The sequence below is a fragment of the Bubalus kerabau genome, chromosome 8, assembly GCF_029407905.1.
Source record: "Bubalus kerabau isolate K-KA32 ecotype Philippines breed swamp buffalo chromosome 8, PCC_UOA_SB_1v2, whole genome shotgun sequence".
NCBI lineage: Eukaryota > Metazoa > Chordata > Mammalia > Artiodactyla > Bovidae > Bubalus > Bubalus kerabau.
In genome coordinates, this window is record NC_073631.1 from 121952194 (window position 1) to 121976234 (window position 24041).

Consider the following 24041-nt stretch of genomic DNA (forward strand, 5'->3'; position numbering starts at 1 on the left):
GTGGTGTCCGGGAGCCCACACAGTGCCCTCTGGACGTTTGCCTCTGGGAGGATGTTTGCCAATGGGAGGACGTTCTCTTCTGGGGGACGTTCCGTGGCTGCAGTCCATGGCTGTTTTGTAGTCTGCTCCAGTCACATCAGTGGGTGAGAGTTAAAATGTGGGTCTCAGAGGGTATCTGAGCCTAACGTGAGTGTGTAAGGTTGGTGCATTTAAGGGTCCCGACTGTAGACTGCCCCGTGTGTGAGATGGCCGTCCAGGGGCAGCAGTGCTGGCCGCGTGCGCACGGAGGGGCCCCTCCAGGGTGGGCCGTGGCACAAGCCTGCCCTCTCGTGTGGGGAGGTGGGGCAGGGCGGAAGTGACGTCACACACGTCTGTCTCAGGAAGCCTGTGCTTAGTATTTGGTGGATGTGGGTGTGGCCAGACAGCGACCTCTCTGCAGGAAGAGCAGCTGTGGTCGCTGAGCTGAGAATGCTGCTTTCTCCCCATTTGACGATTGAAAAAAAAATCTAAAGAATAATCGTCTTCCTTGACATCGAAAATTACACGAAACCCAACTTTGGCACATAGTGCCCATGCCCACGCTCACTGTGCCCCACCCAGAGGAGAGGGCTGGTCACTGAGGTGCTCTGGCCTGCCTGCCACTGTGGGTAGAACTGTGACCCCCAGGAAGATTCACTCAAATCCTAATATCCTGTACCTATGAGAGAAAGTGAAAGTGATAGTCACTCTCTGTGACCCCATGGACTGTAGCCCGCCTGGCTTCTCTGTCTGTGGAATTCCCCCAGTAAGAATACTGGAGTGGGCGGCTGTTGCCTTCTCCCAGGGATCTTCCCAGCCCAGGGATTGAACCCAGGTCTCCTGCATCGCAAGCAGGTTCTTTACTGCTGAGCCACCAGGGAAGCCCGGTCCCTGTGAGCGTGACCTTATTTGGAAAGACGTCTTTGCGTATGTAAGCAAGCTCAGCGGAGGTCATCCTGGGTGGAATGGGTCCCAGGATCCAGTGACCAGCGTCTGCATCAGAGGCAGGAGGGCGGGGTGGAGGCACAGAGCAGATTGAGGGGGAGCAGCCCGCAGAGGCTGGGGGGTGCCGTCAGCCCCGCAGCTGGCAGGACCTTCCCAGAGAGCGTGGCCTGCTGACACCTGGGTTCAGACCTTTCCAGACTGTGTTGTGTGAAGCCACTGGTCAGCGCACTTACTACAGTAGCCCTGGGGGACTGATCCACCTGCAGAGGCTTCACAGAAAAACCTGGCAGGGTCTTGTCACATGAGGAGGTGGCCCTTGAAGACCCCCGCCACACTTGAGCCCGCGGGTCCCCCGCCGTCTGTTGTAGGGCTCTCTGCATGGTGCGTGTGTGTGTGAACGCCTGCACTGTGGGCTGGCACGTGGTGACCTTGCCATCGCGTCCACATCGGGGAGAGGAGTCGGCTGTCTCGGGTCCGTGGAGACCAGGCTGAGCATGCGGTCTCTCGCTCGCAGGCGGGGTGAGAGGCGGCCCTGTGGAGTGCTAACCAGTGGCCCCTGCTCTCGCTCACAGGCCCTCTATGAAAACATGCTGGTGGAGCTGCCCTTCGCCGGCTTCTTCCTGTCCAAGCTGCTGGGGACCAGCGCGGATGTGGACATCCACCACCTGGCGTCCTTAGACCCCGAGGTGTACAGGAACCTGCTCTTCCTCAAGAGCTACGAGGGCGACGTGGAGGAGCTGGGGCTGAACTTCACGGTGGTGAACAACGACCTCGGAGAGGCCCAGGCAAGTGGGGCTGGGGGTCCCGCACCTGCGCGTGTCCTGCTGCGTGCGCACGCCGACACGCCCTGGGAGAGGCCCGGGCAGGTGGGGCCGTCACACCTGGGCATCCCCTTCTGCGTGCACACGTGGGCTTCATGCTGTGGGAGCTTGTGCACATTTCAGTTAGAGACTCGCAGGGCAGAGCCAGAGCTCAGGGAGCCGGCCGAGGGACGCCTCAGCTCCCCTTCCTGCGTGCGGCTGGGAGGCACCCTGCCTTTCTGCCTCGTTTCTGCAGCCTCGGGCTCGGTGGTGCTTCTTGGCTCCTCGCCCTACAGAGTGGCCCTCAGCTGCTGAACCTGTCCATCTGGGTGCTCTCGCTATTTTTATCCTTAAAAAAACACATACTAGAAATTCAAACTAAGTTTTGGAATAGCTGCTTTACTGAGGTATAATCCATGTACCATAAATTCCACCCTGTACCGTGTGCAATGAGGGTTAGTGCAGCCAGCCCCAACATCCAAATTTTAGGACACTTTGGCCACACGGAGGAGACTGTGTGCCCGTTAGCAGGTCACACCTGCTCCTGGTTCGGCCACACCCTGCGCCTGCCGTCCCTGGGTCCCGTCCTCGGGACAGTTTGCACACCTGGGGTCTCAGGGCGCGCGGCCTGTGGCGCTTTGCTTACTGGGGGCTACAGGTGCTGGCGCTTCCCCGAACCCTTTTCCAGCCGAGTGACGTCCAGAAACAGCGTTTGGATAGACCACCTTTTCTTCACCAGTTGATGGGCGTCTGAGTTATTTCCATTTTTTGGTTCTTATGAATAATACTGCCATGTACGTTCATGTGCTACACACACACTGAACTCTTCTAGTCCATGAGAACAGGGGCAGTGCGTAGAGGCACGGGGGGCCTAGGTTGGCCGTATGGAGACGCTCGCAAGGTGGGGGCGGGAGAGAGGGGCTTGTCGTGCTGCTCCGTCATGTTCCCGTGATTCGCAGAGCTTCTCAAAGTGCATACAGGCAGATCGGATTGTTTGGTAATATCTCGTTGGGTTTTTGAAGTAATCAGTTTGTACGATAATCCTCATCAGATCACTTTGTTTCTAGTTGTTTTTAAGTGCCCCTTGCTTCCCTGTGCAATATGCAGTTAATTCTGGAGAGAATAGGGAAGATAACAAGCGACTCTGGAGAAGAAGTGTTATTCACTTCAAATTTAAGACTACAGAGCAAATTCAACTAACCGTAGCATAAAACATAATTTTTTCTCCCCTATTAAAATAATTTCATTTAGCATTTTCTCAGTATCAGTTTCTCTTTTCCTATTTGTAATACTCCATCACCAGTATTCTCATTTTCAGAAATGTTTTCCCCATTCTTCCATTTAATATTAACACTTTATCTGGCAAGAGTTGAAGCAAACTGTGTACTTAAAACATAACTGCATTATAGCTTCAGTTAACATTGTAACGAGGATGGACTGTGATGAATCTAACTGTACAGCAGCATAGTAGGAGAAGTGACAGAATGAAAGTCAGATGTTTGAGAGTCGCTGTGATTCGGTGTCTATTTGGAATTCTAAAATTATCTCAGTGTGTTTATACTTGTGATATATTTTCAGTCAGATTTAAAGAATGCTAACTCTTTGAAAGTACCCAGCTGTGTGTTTCTGATTCACATCTGCTTCCAGACAAACGCATCTCTTTTGCAGGGAAACTGCGTTTTTCCTGCTGTCCTTACACAGATTGATGAGACTGATAGTCTCTTTTGCAACTTGTGGTTGGATTTTAACTGTGAAAATAGTGTTAGCTTTAGACTTCATAATTGCTTCTCTAACTTTTTGTTATTACTTGATTTCTAGTCCAGGCTTTCAAAAGTTATCAGCTTTGCCAGCGTAAAAGTAACTGCATGTGAAATAGGTCCTAGTATTCAGCCCAGGCGGCACTGCATGTAAGCTCACCCACAGTGCCTGACCCCCGGGGCGCCACGCTGGCCGTTGATTGTGGCGAACGCGTACACTGAGTGCACCTGGACGTTTTTCTCTGTCCTTCCCTGCTTACCCCCACGCTGCTCGTTCTTCCTTCGTCACTCGGGAGATATGCTGACTGTGCGTGGGCCTCGAGCTCGGCAGGGGAGGTGCGCTTTACCTGTGCGAGCGCACTAGGTCTCACAAGACGCAGATATGGTCTATGTTGTGAGATCCGTGCTGTTTAGCACAATGGAAGCTCAGAAGGAGCGCTCCTGGAGGGCTGCCAGAAGGAGGCCCGTTATGGGTGATAAGGGGTCACCAGGTCAGTGAACAGATTTGGACGAGGTTGAAGTTTAGCCGTCGTGGAGGAGGGTAGATGGAGATGCTGTGGAGAACCTTTCGAGGCTTCAGGAACACTGGACCTACACCTGTTAGGGTAAGAGCCTAACAGGTGTGTTTCACAGCTGCTAGGATAGGGCTTCCCTGTGGCTCAGATGGTAAAAGATCTATCTGCAGTGCGGGGGACCTGGGTTCAATCCCTAGGTCGGGAAGATCCCCTGGAGAATGAAATGGCAAGCCAGTCCAGTATACTTGCTGGAGAATCCCACAGACAGAAGAGGCTGGTGGGCTTTACAGTCTGTGGGGCCCCAAAGAGTCGGACACGACTGAGCGGCTGGCACTCCCACTTTCAGGAAAGGGAAAGATGAAAAAGCATCTGGGTCTGCTGCCAGCAGAAGCGAAGGTTCTGGTTCTGTGAGCCTGGGTATCTCTGGGTCAGGCAGTTCCAGAATTCAGAGAAACTACAATTTGGTTAAGCACTGAACGTTCTAATGAGAGGAGTTCAACTGTAATGTTCATCTTTCAAATTACATTCTGTAGATCAGTGTCCGGAACTAAGCTTTTATTTGAGTTGGAGAAGGGGTGCGCTGGGCGGGACATTCTGGTTCTAACCGCCCTCCAGCAGCTGCTGGCCCCACCTCCCTGCTGTCTGTCGCTAGGACTGGCGGCCTCAGCCCCTCCTGTGAGTGGACGCAGGCTCGCTTGTCCCTCAGTGACTGGCTCACCTCGCTGAGCACAGCGCCCTCCCACCGTGATGCACAGCAGGCGACGGAGCTCCTCAAGCTGATGAGTCCGCCGTTGTCGGAGGCTTACGTTTGTTTATCCAGCTGTTGATGGACACGACCTACATCGCTGTATAAATACCTTTGGGGGCCCTGTTTTCAGGTATTTTGGGTGTGTACCTAAAAGTGGAGTCATTGGGTCATACAAAGGTGCTGACTTTTCCGCATGCTCTTCTACACTTGTTATTTTCTGCTTTCTTTCCCTCTGTTTCTTAAAGTGTGGCCCTCGTAGCAGGTGCGAAGTGCTGTCTCACTGGGGTGTTAACACGCAGTATACAGTGCTGGGTGTGGTACCAAGAGCCCCTCAGGAGAATGAGAGAGGTTTTGTGTCTTTTTATTTCTTCCTCCCTAGACTCAGAAGTGTTCTGTAGCTTATGCACCATCGTGAAGTCTTCTAAAAACCAAAGCAAAAAGCATACACAAAGAGTCATACATCCTCCTGTCTAAACCTTCTTGATATTTTTTAAATGACTGTCTTCGTGGTTTTTGAGTTTTCCGTCTCTCTTAGTCTGTAAAGCTCTCTGTTTCAGTGACAAGAAAGTAATGCTTCCTCTTGCCTGCTGAGGTCCAGGCGTCTCCACGAGCTGGCAGGGATGCTGTGAGACGCAGGGTGGGGGCTCAGAGCCGACTGTCCTTTGGTTGCTCATCTTCTTCCCTCTCATGGAGCTGAAATCTCAGCACTGCAAAGTGAAAGGTTTTTGAAGACAGAGTTGATCATGGTCAGAAGGAAATGTCAGCATGCAGTGTTGCTGCCCCCTGGCCCCACCTGGTGGGTGTCTTGGGCACGAGATGAAAGCTCTGGGCCCTGGGCTCTGTAAGGACCTGTCTGAGGCCTTTGCTAATGGGGTGTTTCCCATTTCCCTTCTGAAATGGATGGTAATGGTGGAATGTCGCATATGTAAGTGTTCCATTAAAGTGCCACTGATAATACTGTAATCTGTTAAAAGTGAAAGTGTGAAGATGTTCCGATTATTCATAGACATTCCCACTGAGTAGAGATTATAGATGATAATGCATAAGAATAATTATACTAAAGAGTCTAATTGGAAAAATTAGAGTCATTGGTAAAGTACTTAATTTGGGGAGAGATCATATGGATTTCTGTAGAAACATATATAAAAACCTAGTTCTCTGATAGAGGTTTAGGTTTATAAAATGTCGTGATTTAAAGATTGGTAGTATGCAAATACTTCATTATGTTAGCAGCTTATGTTAATGAATCTTCCCTTTTAGAATAATGATGTTGCTCTCAAATTTTTTTTCTTTAATCAATATGGCTGCTTGTTAGCCCTACTTAAAAACGAACATGAAATTTCAGATCACTGATTTATACACTTATCTCCCTTGAGGAGAATGCTTTAAGATGGATCCATAAATAATCATCTGTTCTGTAGAAAAGCATCAAACTCGAGTCACGAGACCTTGGTTAAAGCCCGGGTTTTGCTGCTTTGCTCTATGCCCTTGGGCGAGTCGTTGACCGGAGCTCCTCCAGCAGGGGACCGGCTGCCGGGAGGGTGGGGCAAGCACCGGCGGCGACGGTGCCCACGCGATGGCCCCTGCGCGTGCGTGACTGCGCGTGCGCGTGCGTGACGGCGCCTGCGCGTCCGTGACTGCGCCTGCATGTGCGTGACGGCACCTGCGCGTCCGTGACTGCGCGTGCGCGTGCGTGACGGCGCCTGCGCGTCCGTGACGGCGCCTGCGCGTCTTGAAGGAAGCGGTGTGCAGACATCCCAGGCTGCAAGTGCTCCTCAGAATGGAGCTCCCAAGGATAGCTGTAACATGATGCCTTTCAGGTGCAGCATGAGAGGCGAGTTTGAATCACCCGAGTCACCACTTGAAAGTTGCAGGAAATGCTGCTGGTAACGGGGCTGGGGGGGCGTCTGTGTTCCAGACCCCGGGCACCACCCCGTTTAGTACCTGCCTGCCTGTGATCCAGGCTGTCTCAGCCGTGACGCACAGCAGCCCGCGCCGCGGCTCGGCTCGCAGCGGGCTGTCGGAGGCGGCCCGCCGCCCCCCCCGGCGCCGTGTCAGACCTCGCACCTGCGGTAGTCTGGAGCACTGAAGTGTCGTCAGACCCCGCGGCGGCTTTGACCACACAGGGCTGTGTAACCTTCCCACAGGAGCGTTAGGTAGAGCTTTCAGCAGCTTCTAAAGTACCTTTTCTGTAAAGCGATAATTGTTTTAAAGGGGAGGTGGTGAAATGCCGTCCCTCAGAGGGAGTCGGCGCTGCCCCTGGAATACAGCGGCTCCGCAGAGGCCCAAGGCGGAGAAGGAAGCCGTGGTGCGGGCAGGGTCGAGCGCTCCTCCGCCCTCCCCCAGGCGCCCCCCGCTCGCCGTACCCGCGCTGGCAGCGGCCCCCGTGCCCCGTCCCCGAGAGTGAGCAACGGCAGACCAGGGTTCTGCAAGTCTACCGTTGTAAGTCAGGCGGACGTGTCTCTAGTCATCTGTGGAGTTTCGTCAGTCAGCTTTACTTGTGTGAATTCACATAGTCCCAGCCCCAAGATGGACAAGGCACGTGTCACCACCTCATTGATGACAGCGGGCTTTGGGGGCCGAGGAACGCCTCGGTGGCACGTACTGAAATGGGGTCAGGGCGCCCAAGTCCGGCTCCTCCCCACTGTACCCCAGGGACGCCGCGCGGGTCCTGACCCTGCGCTCCACCGGAGAATGTGTGTCCCTGTGCAGCGATGCGGAAGTTCTGTAAGATGCCTGCAGGTGCATCAGAAATGGACTAACCAGTGTGCCTGATGATGATCACTGCCCTCTGTATCATATCTGCAGTACTGTACAGCCACCTGATGGGAAGAGCCGACTTAGTTGAAAAGACCCTAATGCTGGGAAAGATTGAGGGCAGGAGAAGGGGACAACAGAGGATGAGATGGTTGGATGGTATCACAGACTCAAAGGCCATGCATGAGTTTGGATGAACTCCAGGAGTTGGTGATGGACAGGGAGACCTGGCGTGCTGCGGTTCTTGGGGTCGCAAAGAGTTGCACACAACTGAGCGACTGGACTGAACTGAACAGTAGTCTTAGAGATCCAGAGCGGGTGTCTGCTGCCTGTGCACACATGAGTCCCCATCTCTACGGCATTAATTCCTTACATTGCCTTTTCTCCACAGTGAAGCCCTTTGACATTTGCTGATCGTTTGGTTCATATCTTTGCCCTTTGTGATCTCTAATTTCTTTTGTAATGAAATGCCATGGTTGCATTGTAACATTGACCCTCAGGACTTTGCAGAAAGCAGGGATGGTTTGTGAGCCTAGACACAGTAGGATGCTGAGCTCTGGAGAGCCCTGTCAGAGGACTCTTCCTGTCTGTGAGGCCATGCGCTCTGGTTACACACTTTTCACTAAAATGTTCATGTGCGGAGCAACACAGTCAAATTCCCTTGAAACAAGCGTTTCTTGCTCTTGATTTGCCCTGTGGCTATACTCGAGATGTTTCCAACTCCTGTTTTAAATCCACAGGTAGTTGAACTGAAATCTGGTGGGAAGGACATCCCGGTGACCAGTGCCAATCGCATTGCGTACATCCACCTGGTGGCCGACTACCGGCTGAACCGGCAGATCCGCCCGCACTGCCTGGCGTTCCGGCAGGGCCTGGCCAACGTGGTGAGCCTGGAGTGGCTGCGGATGTTCGACCAGCAGGAGATCCAGGTCCACTTCTTGTGTGTGGGGACACAGTTGTTTCCTGACATGAAAATCTTTCTTAAAATCCACCTCAAGTTTAATAACGTGAACTTTTTTTTTAGGTGTTGATTTCTGGTGCACAAGTTCCCATAAGTCTGGAGGACCTAAAATCCTTTACAAACTATTCAGGTATGTTATCATTACTTGTTTATTATTCCTGAATATGTTATCCATGGTCACATTTCCAAAAGTAATTCTAATGTTCTTCTTTATATGGGCAGTTCACATGGTTTAACACCCAGGCAATATGGGGTTACAGTGAAATCCACTTCCTGTTCCTGTCTCCTCCCCTGTCCATTCCTCCCCTGCCTGTGCCCACTATGAGTAACCACTGTGCTTGGCGTCTTTACATGTTTACACACAAGTGCAAACTCCATTCCTGTTTTCTTTCTTTGTGCACACTGTTCTGCACCCCTCTTTTTCTCTTCATAGCGTGCCCTCTCGCGCCACTGTGTGCTGTGCTGAGTCACTTCAGTCTTGCCTCTGTGACAGTGTGCGCCATAGCCCACCAGGCTCCTCTGTCCATGGGGTTCTCCAGGCAAGAATAGTGGAGGAGGTTGCCATTTCCTCCTCTAGGAGCTCTTCTCGACCCAGGGATCGAACCTCCTTTTCTTAATGTCTCCTGCACTGGCAGGCAGGCTGTGAACCTGCTTTTCTCAGTGTCTCCTGCACTGGCAGGCAGGCTGTGAACCTGCTTTTCTGTGTCTCCTGCACTGGCAGGCAGGCTCTCTGCACTGGCAGGCTCTGTGCCACTAGTGCCGGCCGGGAAGCCCTCTTAAGCCTCTACTTATGGCCATTGGGTTGTGTCCAGTCCTCTGCTTTGAAAAACAGTGCTAAACCTCCCCCCCACCCCCCAAAAAAAGAGACCATGAACAAAAGTTGGACTTCCCTGGTGGTGAGGTGGATAAGAATCTGCCTGCCATTGCAGGGGACATGGGTTCAGTCCCTGAGCTGGGAAGGCCCCATATGCTGTGGAGCAACATAGCGCGTGCTCCACAACTGCCGAGGTCCGTGTGCCACGGCAGGGAAGCCACGGCAGGGAAGCCACGGCAGTGAGAAGCCCGTGCACCACCACAGAGGGCAGCCCTCGCCGGCCGGAGGCGAGCACAGAGGGGTGCCGGCTGCAGTGGTCGCCTGGGGTCATGGCCACTGGACCACCAGGAAGTCCCATTACCTGCACTTTACGTATTTGAGGGCAATGAAAAAGAAAAAGAAGAAAATTCTGCTTCAAACAACTACTATTATTTTGGTGTCTTTTCCTTAATCATAGTCTGTTATTCTAGTATTTTAAGGGTTTTTTTGGTAAAAGTCAACAGACTGATTTTTAAATTTAAATGAAAATGTTAAGGACCTAAAATAGTCAAAACGTTTTGTAGGAACAAAGTTGAAGGACTAACACTGATTTAAAACTTACTATAGGGGCATCCAAAGAATGTTCACACTACCACACAATTGCACTCATCTCACACACTAGGAAAGTCATGCTCAAACTTCTCTAAGCCAGGCTTCAACAGTACGTGAACTTCCAGATGTTCAAGCTGGATTTAGAAAAGACAGAGATCAAATTGCCAACACTTGTTGGATCATAGAAAAAGCGAGAGAGTTCCAGAAAAACATCTGTTTCTGCTTTATTCACTACACCAAAGTCTTTGACTGTCTGGATCACAACAAACTGGGAAATTCTTAAAGAGATGGGAATACCAGACCACCTTGCCTGCCTCCTGAGAAAACTGTACGCAGGTCAAGAAGCACCAGTTAGAACTGGACATGGAACAGCAGACGGGTTCCAAGTCAGGAAAAGAGTACGTCTAGGCTGTATATTGTCACCCTGCTTATTTAACTTACATGCAGAGTACATCATGCAAAATGCCAGGCTGGATGAAACACAAGCTGGAATCAAGATTGCTGGAAGAAATATCAGTAATCTCAGATATGCAGATGACACCACCCTTATGGCAGAAAGCAAAGAACTAAAGATCATCTTAATGAAAGTGAAAGAGGAGAGTGAAAAGTTTGGCTTAAAACTCAGCATTCAGAAAACTAAAATCATGGCATCCGGTCCCATCATTTCATGGCAAATAGGTGGGGAAACAATGGAAACAGTGAGAGTCTTTATCTTTTTGGGCTCCAAAATTACCGCAGATGGTGACTGCAGGCATGAGATGAAAAGACGCTTGCTCCTTAAAAGAAAAGCTATGACCAACCTAGACAGCATATTAAAAAGTAGAGACATTACTTTGCGAACACAGGTCCATCTAGTCAAAGCTATGATTTTCCAGTAGTCATGTATGAATGTGAGAGCTGGACTATAAAGAAAGTGCTGAAGAATTGATGCTTTTGAACTGTGGTGTTGGAGAAGACTCTTGAGAGTTCCTTGGACTGCAAGGAGGTCCAACCAGTCCATTCTGAAGGAGATCAGTTCTGAATATTCATTGGAAGGACTGATGCTGAAGCTGAAACTCCAGTACTCTGGCCACCTGATGCAAAGAACCGACTCATTGGAAAAGACCCTGATGCTGGGAAAGATTGAAGGCAGGAGGAGAAGGGGATGACAGAGGATGGGATGGTTGGATGGCATCACTGACTCAGTGGACATGAGTTTGGGTGAACTCCAGGAGTTGGTGATGGACAGGGAAGCCTGGCTTGCTGCAGTTCATGGGGTCGCAGAGAGTCGGACACGACTGAGCGACTGAACTGAACTGATAGGGGCTTCCTTGGTGGCTCAGTAGTAAACAATCCGCCTGCCAATACAGCAGACATCCAGTTCAGTCCCTGGTCCGGGAAGATCTCACATGCCACGCAGCGACTGAGCCTGTGCACCACAACTGCCGAAGCTTACACACCCTAGAGCCCATGCTCTGCAACTAGAGAGGAGGCCCCACTCTGCAGTCAGAGAAAGCCTGTGTGCAGCAGCAGAGACCCAGCACGGACAAAAATACATAATAGTATTTTTTTAAAAAGACATCGTGGAATTGTCACAAGGATAGGCATACTGGTTGATGGAAAGTAATGGGGAAACAGAAACAAATCCTTAGATTTACAGCCAGTGACTTTCAGCAGCTCAGCGGTGCTGGAATAGTGTGCACTTGAAAAAGAAGTGCTTAGACCTTGACCTCACACAGTGTGCAGAAGTGAGTTCAACAGGATGAGGCCTGCAGTTAAAAGCTAGAACTCTAACACTTCTGGAAGAACATAGGAGAAAGTTCTCATGACTTTTGGACTAGACAGAATTTTTAGTTGTACATGAAAAGCATGGTCTAAAAAAAAGAAATGGATAGAAATTTGGACATCCTCAAAATTAAAGATTTTGTGCTTCAAAAAATACCATCAAAAAAGTGAAAAAACAAGCCACAGGTTAAGAGAAAATATTTTCAAGTAATGTATGTAATAATGGCTTCTGTTCCTTTGTACACATTATATATCAAGAACTTCTGCAACTTAATAGTAAGATAAATAATTGGTTTTTAAAACATGGGAAAAAATAAAACAGTGTTTCACTTAAGATATATACAAGTATTTGGTAAGCAAATAAGCACATGAACACTATTAATCATTAAAGAAATGCAAATTAAATTGTAGTGCAATACTACTACATATCCACTAGAATGCTTTATCAAAAAGATAGCAATACTCAGCGTTAATATGTAAAGAAATTTGAACTCTCTTGACTGGTAGCAAAGTAAAATGTAGAACTTCTTTGGAAAAGTTTCCAGGTTATATAAAAATTGTAGAACAACTGGATTTTTGCATAAGAATGATGCTGGACCCACAAGTCACACCATATACAAAAATTAACTCAAAATGGCTCAAGAACCTTAGTACCTAAAACCATAAAAGTCTTAGGAGAACATAGGGATAACTCCTCATGACCTTGGATTTGGCAGTAAGTTCTTAGATATGACCAGAAACAGGACAGGTAAATAAATGGAACTTCATCAAAATTAGACTTATGCATCAGAGAACATTATTAAGAAAGTGAAAAGACAGCCTTCGGAATGGGAGAAAACCCTTGGAAATCATGTATCTGGTGAGGGTCTGGCACCCACAATGCGTAAAGAACCCTTACAGCTCAATAGGCAGACAGGCTGGTTCAACAACGGGCAAAGGACGTGAGTAGACCTTTGCCAAAGAAGAAAGTCCCAAAGGCCAGTATGCTCCAGAAGATGTTCAGCGGACTAACCACTAGGGAAATGAAAACCAGAGCCCAAGGGAGAGGCGCACAGGCCGAAGACAAGTGTTGGTGAGGGAGTGGTGAAACGAGCCCTCATTCATTGCTGGTGGGAGCATGAAGTAGCAGCTGTGGAAAATGGTGGTTCCCAGAAAGCTCAGTGTAGAATTACTCTGTAAACCAACAACTCTGCTCCTAAGTCCTGTACCCAAGGGGATGGAGGCAGGGGCCAAAACACCTGTGTTCACCGGACATTGTCACAAGAGCCAGAAGCTGGAAATAACCCCAGTATCCTCCGAGATGATGGATAAGGAAGTGTGCTATAGACATAGGGTGGGACTTTCATTAAGTCGTAAAGGAATGACGTTCAAGTACAGGCTTCAGTGTGGATGAACTCTTGAAAGCATTATGATAAGTGAAATAATGCAGACACAGAGGATGTGTGTTGTAGGACTCGCCCTACATGAAGCACCTAGAAGAGTCAGGTCCCTAGACACTGGAGTCACCAGGGGCTGGGAAGAGCATGGGCAGTCCTGCCTCGTGGGCGTGGGCGTGTCTGCCTGGGGTGATGGGAGTGTTGGGCTGGAGAGGGCGCTGGTGGCTGCCCCACAGCGTGCGTGGGGTCACACACCTGAAAGTGGCTTAAATGGTAGATGTTATGGTGTGTCTTGTACCACAACTAACAAAACCTATCCAGACTCATCTACCCGGAGCCCTCTGTTCTGTTGAGGGCCATCGCCCCACCTTTCCTCCAGGGTCACTTTTGAGAAGGCTTTGGAAACGGATATGTATGTAAACATGTGCTTGTATCCACCTTTCGGTAATTACTCGTTTGTATTTCTCTAAATTGGAACTCGGATGTTTATGTCCAGGGAGATAATACCTAAGGTCACATTGTCCTCCCCACCAGTCCAGCCTTTCCTTGCCCCGAAGTGGTCTTGGCCTGTTTGCATTATCCTGTCTGCACTGATAGCATTTACCTTTAATGATCTTAACTGTTCCTATTCCAGTAAATAGGTTTAAAATATTACCGTATTCATTTTGGTGCCAATTAATACACTTAAGATACTTTACTGATGATATTTCTGTAGTATATTAACAGTGAGGGAACAATATATAGCAATTATTTTAGTTTTAGGAAGCACTTAACTAGATTAAAAGTTGTAAGTAGCAGGTATTACTCTTCAGAGCATTGGTCTAATCGAGTGCTGGGGTTGGTTGTTATCCATGGTCTGTACCTTGTTGTCAGAAGGATGGGTGATAAATTTACATGCTAAGATATGTTGGTGAAATAACTCGCTCTGTTAAAGATCCCAGTGAGTCTTCCGTTTCTAGGTGTGTGATTGTCATGCAAGTCCTGGGTTACGTAGGGTTTGCTCCCCAGCCGAAGCCGAAGCTCAGCTCCTCGCAGAGCTCTGGAAGCTCAGATCCTTGGCAGCACATTTTGCTGCCAGAGTCCATCTTGTTTGTTCCTCACTCTGGCCTCCAGTGCTGTATCCTTCTGTCCCCTGCATCCTTGCCCATCGTGCCCCAGGACAGGGTTGGCTTTGAGCCACAAGCCTCTGCCCCTCCCTGGCCCGGCATGATGGAGCGGAGCTGCTCCAGTGCCTTTGGGAGAGCCCCGATTCTGCACTGACCTTGTTTTTCCTGAAGATATCTTCCTCTTTGTCCTAGGAGGCTACTCTGCTGAGCACCCCGTGATCAAGGTCTTCTGGAGAGTCGTGGAGGGCTTCACGGACGAGGAGAAGCGCAAACTGCTCAAGTTTGTGACCAGCTGCTCCCGGCCCCCCCTCTTGGGGTTTAAGGTACCCAGGCTCGGGGCCCAGCGGTGGGGTGGGGAGGGGCCGTAGGGGCCGAGTGAGCCGGGCGCACACGTCGTCGTCAGGGAGCAGTGCTTGCTGCAGCGGTCAGGGCGCCCGGGCTGCTGCTCGTCCCTGTGTCTGCAGCCTCATTAACCCAGTGTTTCGACTTGGTCACTGAAGGATTGGCTGTTATCTGTGTACCTGGAGCTGGTCTTATTTGGGTTTTTCCTGCGTTCACAGTCCTGATACATTGCTGGGGTGCCACTGTGATGAGGCTTAAGCGTGAGCAGACGCTGCAGCGGGCGGGCTGACCCTGATGCCCGTCACCCGTCCTGGGGTCTGTGCAGCGCAGGCTGCCCTCCCTTCCCAGCTGAAGAGGACGCGGGCTCCACGGGCTCGTGGGTCTGTTGCCAGGAGTGACAGGAGAGCAGAAGCTGATCTTTCCTTACTGCTTCTCTGTTACTTCATTTCACGTTACTTGGTCTTACTGTGTTGTTTCTGGTAGTTCATGTTGATCTCGTAAATTGACTGAATATTCTTATCTGTTGAAATTGGTCATGGGACAGCTTGGGTTTTCCTTATTTATAGTAAAAGACACGAAGCTAGGTTTAATAAAGAGAAAGACAGTGGTTGTGTATAACATGACGTAATGCCGAGTTAGGGGAGCACGTACATTGGGTGTGCTTGTGAAGCTCACAGATTGACATTCGCCTTCCAGTAACCTTTCATTGATGAGTTACATGTCAGTTATTTCACTTTGAAATTACAGTGTATAGAAGGGTTGTAAGAATTGAACAGAGAACTTACCAGCCCACATCGACCAGGTGTTAACACTGTGTCACATTTGTTTCCTCATTCTGTATTCATGTATTTCTTTTCGGAATCATTTGGGAGTAAGTTGAAAATATCATGTTTCTGCACATTTTAATTGCAACAGCAGTCTTTCTTAACCACAATTAAATTATCAAAGATAAGGAGTGTGCCGTGATAGACTGAGATTATCTAATCCTCTGGTTCACAAGTATGATCCTGAGACCAGCAGCTTCAGCATCACCTGAGAACTCGTCACATGTACGCGTTGGCAGGGCTCCCCCAGACCCCGAATCAGCTCGGGGAGGCCCGGCCGCCTGCTTGCGCCGCCCTGAGGCGTCGAGGGCGCCTGCAGTGGCTTGGCCCCGCGGCGGCCTCCCTGGGCCTCGCGCTCCCCCGTCTGGACTCCAGGCTGAGGCCACACGTTGTGTTTAGGGGCTGTTCCCTGAGTCTCTGCTGTCTTCAGCGGTCTAGTCACGTGACCTGAGAATGTCCCTCTGTGCAGTGGAGCAGTTCCACCCTCAGGACATGTGTACTCAAGACAGACACCCTCACGTGTTCACACAGCACTCACAGAACTGCAGCAGCCCGCAGCTAGTCATGGAGAAAGAGAATGCGGTCTGTCCAGGCAGTGGGGTATATTCAAAAATTAAACGGGAATGGATTGCTGATGCAGATGCCCTGTGTGTGAACATTGAGAACGTTGTGGTCAGTAAAGGGAGTGAGACACAGGAGGTTGTGTGGTTCCTTTTACACAAAATGTCTTTAAAGGGGTGAAAATGGAGAACTTTGCGGGAGAACTGACAGCATTCTGAAGTTGAATTTAAACTACATTTAAATGAGTAAATATTATAGTATGTGAATTACACTTAAAAATTTTTTTTAATTGACATTAATAGCTTAATACAGTGTCCCAAAGAGTGTCCCAGAACAAGAGAAGTGGGAACGTCCCTGGTTGTCCGGTGCTTGGGAATCCGCCTTGCAATGCAGGGGCCAAGGGTTCGATCCCTGGTTGGGGAGCTAAGACCCCACATGCCCGAAGGCAGCTAGGCCCATGTGCCGCAACAAAGGCTCCCGTATGCTGCTAACACTTAAGACCCGTTGAAGCCACATAAAATAAAGAACTGGAACAGGGAAGGAGAGGCATGGGCGCGAGCTGTGGCGCAGGTGCAGCAACTCTGTTTCCACAGGAGGTGGGGGAGCAGTGAATAATAAAGACATGAGCGTAAGAATTAGTGAATAATACTGCTCAGTGATACTAGCAGAACTGAAATCCCTTCTCTGTCTTCCAAATTCTCAGAGGGAGAAAATAAAGCCTGCAAAACAGGACAGCTAGAACCAACTGTGTTTAGCAGATAATAGAACACAAAGTTAATGTGGACAGTCATAAAGCAGAGCAGCGAGAGCGGGCTGAAGTGCCAGAGCGGTGAGCGCGCAAAGAGGAAACGCGGGCGTTAGAAGGAAAGCACTCAGGCTGAGTTGGAGAAAAACTGCTGTGTCCAGGCCAGACACCGGACAGGGGCCGCAGGCTTGGGGGATGGGAAAGCTGAGGGACCTGTATTAGCGTTTGAAGTCTCAAGTAGAATTGCAGGGAGACTTAGTGATGCTTTTGGCATGGGATATAAGCCCCCCTCTTCCCCAAAGAAATGGATGGACCGATTTGATGGGTTTAAGCCCTGATCTGCAGAACCAGATGTGAAAAGCAGGCAGCAACCTGAAAGAAACACTTCTGTGCCTTTTGGTTCATCTTAGGCTTGTGGTGTGGAGAAGGTTCATCTTAGGCTTGTGGTGTGGAGAAGGCGATGGCACCCACTCCAGTGCGCTTGCCTGGAAAACCCCATGGACGGAGGAGCCTGCCTACATGCAGTCCATGGTGTCACCAAGCGTCAGACACGACTGAGCGACTTCACTTTCACTTTTCACTTTCATGCATTGGAGAAGGAAATGGCAACCCACTCCAGTATTGTTGCCTGGAGAATTCCAGGGACAGAGGAGCCTGGTGGGCTGCCGTCTGTGGGGTCGCACAGAGTCAGACACGACTGAAGTGAGTTAGCAGCAGCAGCAGCAGCATGCTTGTAGTGAAGTCTGGAAATCTTGCTGTGTAGGAGGGATTTAAAGAGCAGGAAGAATGCAGATGAAATGTGCCCAGTGGCTCATATAAATGGAGTTAATATAAAAGGCTTTCCATCGATGAGAAGTTTTTTTGGTCTAGTGATACAGTCACATGAGTTAAATTCTTATGTATTAAGATTTTAGTATGATTAGATAATTTTGTCGGTAACATTTATAAGGAAAGACAAAGCTTATAGTTTTAGACAAAGCTTATAGTCTTCCAGTTTCAAAAACCACACTAAACCTGGAAGAAAACTGAGTGTGTGGTTTCAAGAAGGGAGATTTGGAGGACCTGCTCCATCAGAGAGCTGAGTGGAAGGCCTTCGCTTTGGTAGAAATGGGGAGTCTGGCTTGAAGAGTCTGGATGGTCTGGCCAGTGGAGGAGCCGGTCGGCGTGTCGCAGGTTTGGGGGTGGGAAAGCTGAGGGACTTGTATTAGCGTTGCAAATTCTCTGGTCACCTGTTGATGATCCCGTATAATCATAATTGAGTTATCCTTATACCATGAAAAGTAATTTTTTGAAAGCCATGAAATAGTCATCCTATTTCAGGGGTTTTTCAGTGTGGGGTTAATTCAAGCGTTTTCCGGTGCTTCTGGCGTCATCCTTAGACTCCGATCTGGGGAAAGCTCTGTGGCGCATGTGCTCCTGGTTGGCCCAGGGTGCCTGCTGGCGGGGCGGCGGACTCAGACTCGAAAGCAGAGACTGCATCCTGGCTGAAGCGCCCTCGGCAGCCCGGGTGGCCACACGTGACCTGGAAGAAGGGCAGCATCTGCTGAAGCTAATTAAAGCTTAATATGCTTAACGAATGTGACTGTTACAGACAAAGAAATCATTAAAGTGCTGTAGAATATTGTTCAGTTGCCATCAGGCCTCATAATAAATTGATGATTTTTCTCACTCTGAATTAATGCAAATTCCCGTTGTACTCGGCTTAATTATGCACAGAATGGTGCCCTTGACTCAGATTTCAATGAAGAACTTCATTTTTTAGGTTCTGAGACTCCAAGTAGGAAATTTAATTAGCATTATGAAAGAAACAGTAAAATGTGGCATGTGTCTGCAAAACGTATTTCAGACTTTACATTGAACACTGTGTGTACAGCGATCCTTCTGTTTCAGAAATGTGGTGTTTTTAATATATTCAAGCATTTGAGAAAATTGCTTCCCTCAACATCTTCAGAGTGCTAAGTAATAATAAATGTAACAAATATTCTTTCTGTTCCTCTTTTGGTTTCTATTGAAACATCTTGAGCGGCGTTTAAAGTGGCACGTAAGTTATAATTAGGGAGAGACGGTGGTCCTAGCGCACGTGGCCGCTGCAGAGGCCGCTGAGATGCCAGCGGAGCAGCACACAGATGCAGCAGAGCAGTGTGTGGGCCGCGCTCACGCTCAGCGCTGCCCACGCCGTCAAGTGTGCGCTGCACTCAGCGTGCAGGTGACAGAGCCCAGGTGAGGCATGCTCTCGGCTGCTCAGGCGCCCGCGTTGTGACCGGCGCTCTGAGTCCCCGTCTGGGCGGGAGCGGCATTCCAGTCTTGTTCTCTCTTTTCCTCGACAGTGGTTAATAGGTAATTATTTTTTATGCTAGTCATGTTTTTCCTTGTAACAAAATTAATGTTTTCATTATAGAAAGTTAAGAGTTGTGGTTAGTTATGAGAGAAAACAATCCGTGTGACTGCTCTGCCTGGCCCCGCTGTGGGCGTCCTGGTGCCAAGGAGCTGCACCGCCCCTGTGCACGGTCCCCACCCAGACCACCCTTCACTGGCCTTAAAACGCCCGTGTTCCGATGTATCCTTTCTTCCTTTCTTAGCTGATTTCTCTATAAAAAAAAAAAAACTATTTTTTCTCATCAGCTCTTAGGTTGCCCTGAGGACTGCTGTTACAGAAAAGATGGAGTAAATCTTGACTATTCCTCACTTACCAGTTATTGAGGGGGATAGCTCGCGTTCTAAGGACAGCTAGTACATTTCCGTTTTCCTGTCGTTCTGCACCTCTAGCGTTTGCTGTGTGTCAGTCCATGGCACGCCCTCCCTTTGATCTTTCGTGTCCCACCCGCGAGTGGGCGGTGGGCTCTGGGCCTGTAAATAGGCCCCAGGCTGCTGTAGGTGGCTTCTCGCTCCCTGCTGTGACAGGATGCTGACTCTTGCCTGACATCTCCTGGCCCATGTCGGGGTCACACGTTTTCCAAGAGGCCCTGGTTCCTGTCCTGGAGACCAGGTTGGTAGAGGGCAGGGCTGGGCCCTCGGGCTGCTTGTCGCCGGAGGTCGCTGTGTCCAGGCCTTGCCGGTGCACAGAGCTGGGACATGGGCGCTGTCTTCTTGAGAGAAAAATTCATCAACGTTCACACTACTTTTTCCAGCTGACATTCAGGTGTGTGAGGCTTTTATTTCTTTGATTGTATATTTGGATCTCTCTTTACCAGCGACTAATCTTGGCTCCTATTATTAATAGTTCATGTGCTTGCTCTGGTAAATTCTAGGATCCTACAGTAAGTTACATTTAATTCTCATGTAATAGTTACATGTAACACTACAGCGATTTTAGCACAACAGCACCAGTAATTTACTGTGACATTTCTGAAAACCATTTAAGATTTCTCCCCCTGCCTTTTTTTTCTGGCCACGCCACATGGGATCTTGGTTCCCCAACCAGAGTTTGAACCCCCGTCCCCTTCATTGGGAGCTCGTGCCTTAACCACTGGCCCGCCAGGACGCTCCCTGTGGTTCTAAGACACTGGGAGCACCGCCCTCTGTGAGTGTGCCCCCAGCACCCGGCGTCCCGTGTTGAGAGGGGCCGCCCTTTCTCCTCGACTGACACTGCCACCTCGCCCTGCTCCCGGGTCCCTTTGTGGTTCACTTGGAGAGGGCCCTTCCCATGTTTTCAGCCAAGGGGCTTATTTATGCATTCAGCTCTTCACCCTGTACCTTTTAAAATTTTAAACTAACTTTTAAAAGGCAAAAAAACAAAAGCTTTAGAGGCCTTTCCACCAGAAGGACTCTGTGCCCCATGTGTTCACACTGTTCTCTGTCCTTTTTGATGCCTGAAGCCCAGACACAGTATTGGGTAGAAATTTGGAGCAGGTTTGAGGGCAGTGAAAGAGCGGGTGTCCCCGTGGGGACAGGCGAGAACAGCCGTTGCGTCTGCCGAGTCTGAAATGCTCCCTGCAGGCCATGCCTGGTGACCGCCGTGCGCCCGCTGTCTTGCAGGAGCTGTACCCCGCGTTCTGCATCCACAACGGGGGCTCCGACCTGGAGCGGCTGCCCACAGCCAGCACCTGCATGAACCTGCTGAAGCTCCCCGAGTTCCAGGACGAGGCGCTGCTGCGGAGCAAGCTCCTCTACGCCATCGAGTGCGCCGCGGGCTTCGAGCTGAGCTGACCCATGGCCGTGGCCCACCCTCTGCGGAGACGGCCTGGCCTCCGTGCGCCCCCAGCCAGCAGGGTGCTCGCGCTGGACTCCCAGCTCTCCTGGGTCCCTCCCCGCCACCCCTTCCTGCATTTTTAAGTGATTTATTAAGTTGTGCTCACGTATTTAGATGGACATTGCTTTTCAAATAACTTAAAATAACAAATGTTACATGCCATGTGGCTAACATAGTAATTTTGCCAGGAAGAGCACAGTTTTAAGACTGGTGGCAACTCAGTGAAATTAACCAAAGATGAAGCTTTGGCTCTGCTGCAGATGAGCCCCCCAAGCTGGCGACCCGGCACCTGGGGAGGGGGGCACTGCTCCGACCCGGCTCCTGTCCGCAGAGACTCGGCCCTCTGGGGAGACAGGGCCACTGCTTCTCGTGTGGTTGAATTGTTTACAAGCCTCATTGTTAAAACTACAGGCTTTTTTTTTTTTTTCCTGCTGCCTTTTCCCAAAGTGGTTAGGTTGGAAAATAGATAACAATGGTAATATTTTATTTGTGTTTTTTAAGCCATCTCCCCAGAATGGGACTAGCATGCTTGTTTCCAGTCTGCCGCAGACCTGCATCGTGATGGTTTGGACATTCCTGTGTGTGGGTGTGTGTGAGGCGGGCCCTTCACTCTCTTCCTTTCTGTCTCCACCTCGTGCCTGGAGAGCTTTCGGGGTGTTGGGGGGGGGGGCCTCTGTCCTGCTCCTGTGCGTGTGCGACCCGCGTGAGCGATGCTTTGGGAGGAGGCCCGCAGCCCCTCCCGAGTCACTTGAACCAAAGTGGCGCTGCGCCTTTGCACGGCGGCGCGGCCCCGCCCCTCCTTCCGGTGCGGCCTGCAGGGCGCGCGCGGGGCGTGTGGGCGGTCCTCGGGATTCGGCACTTTATCAGGACCTGGCAGGGACGCGGGTGCTGGCCGGGGTTCGCTGCCACTGGAGCTCTGGGCTGGCGTGGGGGACGGGCCACAATTAGCAATATCCTTTTAAATGTGGGGGAGCCGAATGACACTTTTAAGACAATGACCATTATCAAAACAAAATGTATAATTTCTTAATTTGAAGAATAAATTAAGTGTTTAAATGCTATTTGTAGTCTTGATATACAGAAATAAATAATTAGGGTTTGTCCTTGGTTTTATTTTTTTATTTTGGGTCGTATTATGTTGGATGTTCTATGTCTTCTTTACTTATTAATTGATGTGTATATTATCAGTATTTCGGAAATGGAATATCTGGGACTGAAGAGAAATGGGCAGTTACTCTTACTTGGATTTTCTTCCTCGGCTAATCTGGGCTTATTTATTTATTTGTATGTTCCAATGGCTAAATATTTACATTAAATTTTTTTCCCAAGTTTGTGTTGGACTCATACCCCACATCATTGTGATTGGTTCCGTTCTGCCCTAGTAAAGCCACGGCTTCTAAACATCAGTTTATCGCATTGTTTAAATGTCATCAGTGGAGACAGGGTAATAACAGGCTGTGGTTCAGAATCTGATACACCAGACAGTGACGCCTGGCGTCTGAAATGCCCCAAGCGAGGCTTCGAGAAGGCTGACCTGCAGCAGCCCCTCCAGCTAAGGCCCTGGGAGAGCCAGGCTCGCCAGGGACAGCTGCCACCTTGCCGGGTCCCCGAGGGCTTAGCGTTACATTACTGAGAAGAAGCGCTCGAGTAAGGTTCGCCCTTGTCCGTCATCCTGTCTGCTGTTTCCTGGTCGTCCTGGCTTCGTGCTTCGTGCTGGTGTGTCTGTGCTCGTGCCCGGGAGAACAGCTGAAGGCCTACCGTGATGCAGAAAGATAGAAGCTGAGGCTAGTGTTCCGCTGGTGTCTCAGTCACGTGTCCCGAGTCCCTCCGCTTCAGGTCTGAAAGGCTTTCAGTAGCAAAGTGAAGGGTGTCCTGGATCACACAGCCTCGCCTGCCACACAGAACAGCAGACGTCCCTGGAGTTTGTCCTGGGAGGAGTTAATGTCCACTCCCCAAACAGTGAGTCGCTGAGCCCGCTATGGGCTTCCAAAGGCGTCGCGGTGGTGGCCAGAGTGGACAACCGAGGCCGGTGACCAGCAGGCGCAGGTGGGCTGTCGGGAGAGGGCTGAGAGGAAGGAGGCGGGGCTGGCCAGGAGCCCCTGGCACCCCAGAGAGCCGCGGACTGCCGGAGGCCTCTGCTTCCAGAAAAGCCTGCGAGCTCTCAGGCCTGAGTACTTTGCACCTCAGCTTACCTATCTGTGAAACGGGGACAATTAAATACCGGTCTCCGGTCTCCACTAAGACAGACCCACTTCAGCACCTGTTTTTGATAACCAAAAGAAATTCAACAAGGATTTGAGCTTTTACCAAGAAAAAAGGTGCAAGGTGAAGATTGAGTTTGCCCAGCCTGTCTTGCAGGGAGCATTTCAGAGGTGGCGTCCACCCCACAGGGAGCGGCCCCGCCCAGCTCCTTCCTCCCTGGGGCCACACGCAGCATCTCAGCGTTGAGCCGCCACGCTGTGAACCAAGTCCGTGAGTGTCTGGGCTTCGTCAGTTTATCTTGTGCGTCCATGAGCAAGACGGCTCCTCTGGTGACTGCTGCTTCCCTTTAGGCCTCTGCGTGCGACTCAGGAAGGGTCTCTGTCGGAGAACGGGGGACCCTGGGCTTTGTTTTCGCAGGAGGGCCGCACAGCTTTGACGAGAGCTGTACGCAGGCTTGTGGTGGCAGCGCTGTGAGCACAGCCGTAGGGCCGTGCTTTAGCTTCAGCATTTGATGCCACAGGCAGCAGACGCCACGCTTTGACGCTTGTACCTTGATTGTAACACCGTCACCCTCAGGCAACACCATTCCCTTTTCCTCTGCGGTGACAAGCAGAAAAGTCAGCCTTCAGTGCCTCGTTTCTCCGGGTGACCCCATCTCTGGGAGCACATGGGGCTGGTGTCTGCGCCCTGCCAGCGCCCTCGGAATGGCGGGTGGCTGGGCCCCAGCCCTGGGCACTGTGCAGGCAGGCAGGAGAGGCAAGGGGCGGGAGATGGGGACACGGGGGCCGGCGCCCGTGAAATGAGTGTGCCGAGACATGGATGCTTTATTACCTTTCATGGGTCAGATGGAAGGTCATTCGTCATGACGTGTCACCTGGAGAAGAGGCTGGCCTGTCCCGACATAAGTATCTGAGGCCCCATGTCCAGACAGACCTTGTGGGCCCGTCCCCCTCCCTGGGGCCCCCCAGGCCTGACCCCCTGAACCCTCGGGGCTGGGCCATCGTGGGAAGGGTACTGGTTAGCGCC

The 24041-nt window shown here is 50.5% G+C and overlaps 1 protein-coding gene across 5 annotated transcripts in view; it reads left to right on the plus strand.

Moving 5' to 3' along the window:
- Positions 1 to 24041, plus strand: part of UBE3C (ubiquitin protein ligase E3C) — a 137550-nt gene that overhangs the window by 93518 nt on the left and 19991 nt on the right. For 2 of the 5 annotated variants that reach the window (XM_055591378.1, XM_055591380.1), the window contains exons 19-23: positions 1536 to 1752; positions 8285 to 8469; positions 8565 to 8631; positions 14345 to 14475; positions 20600 to 22148. In XM_055591378.1, the coding sequence (XP_055447353.1) occupies positions 1536 to 1752; positions 8285 to 8469; positions 8565 to 8631; positions 14345 to 14475; positions 20600 to 20770 (771 nt within the window). In that variant the 3' untranslated portion in view covers positions 20771 to 22148. The other 3 variants (XM_055591379.1, XM_055591382.1, XM_055591381.1) reach the window with 3 other exon arrangements.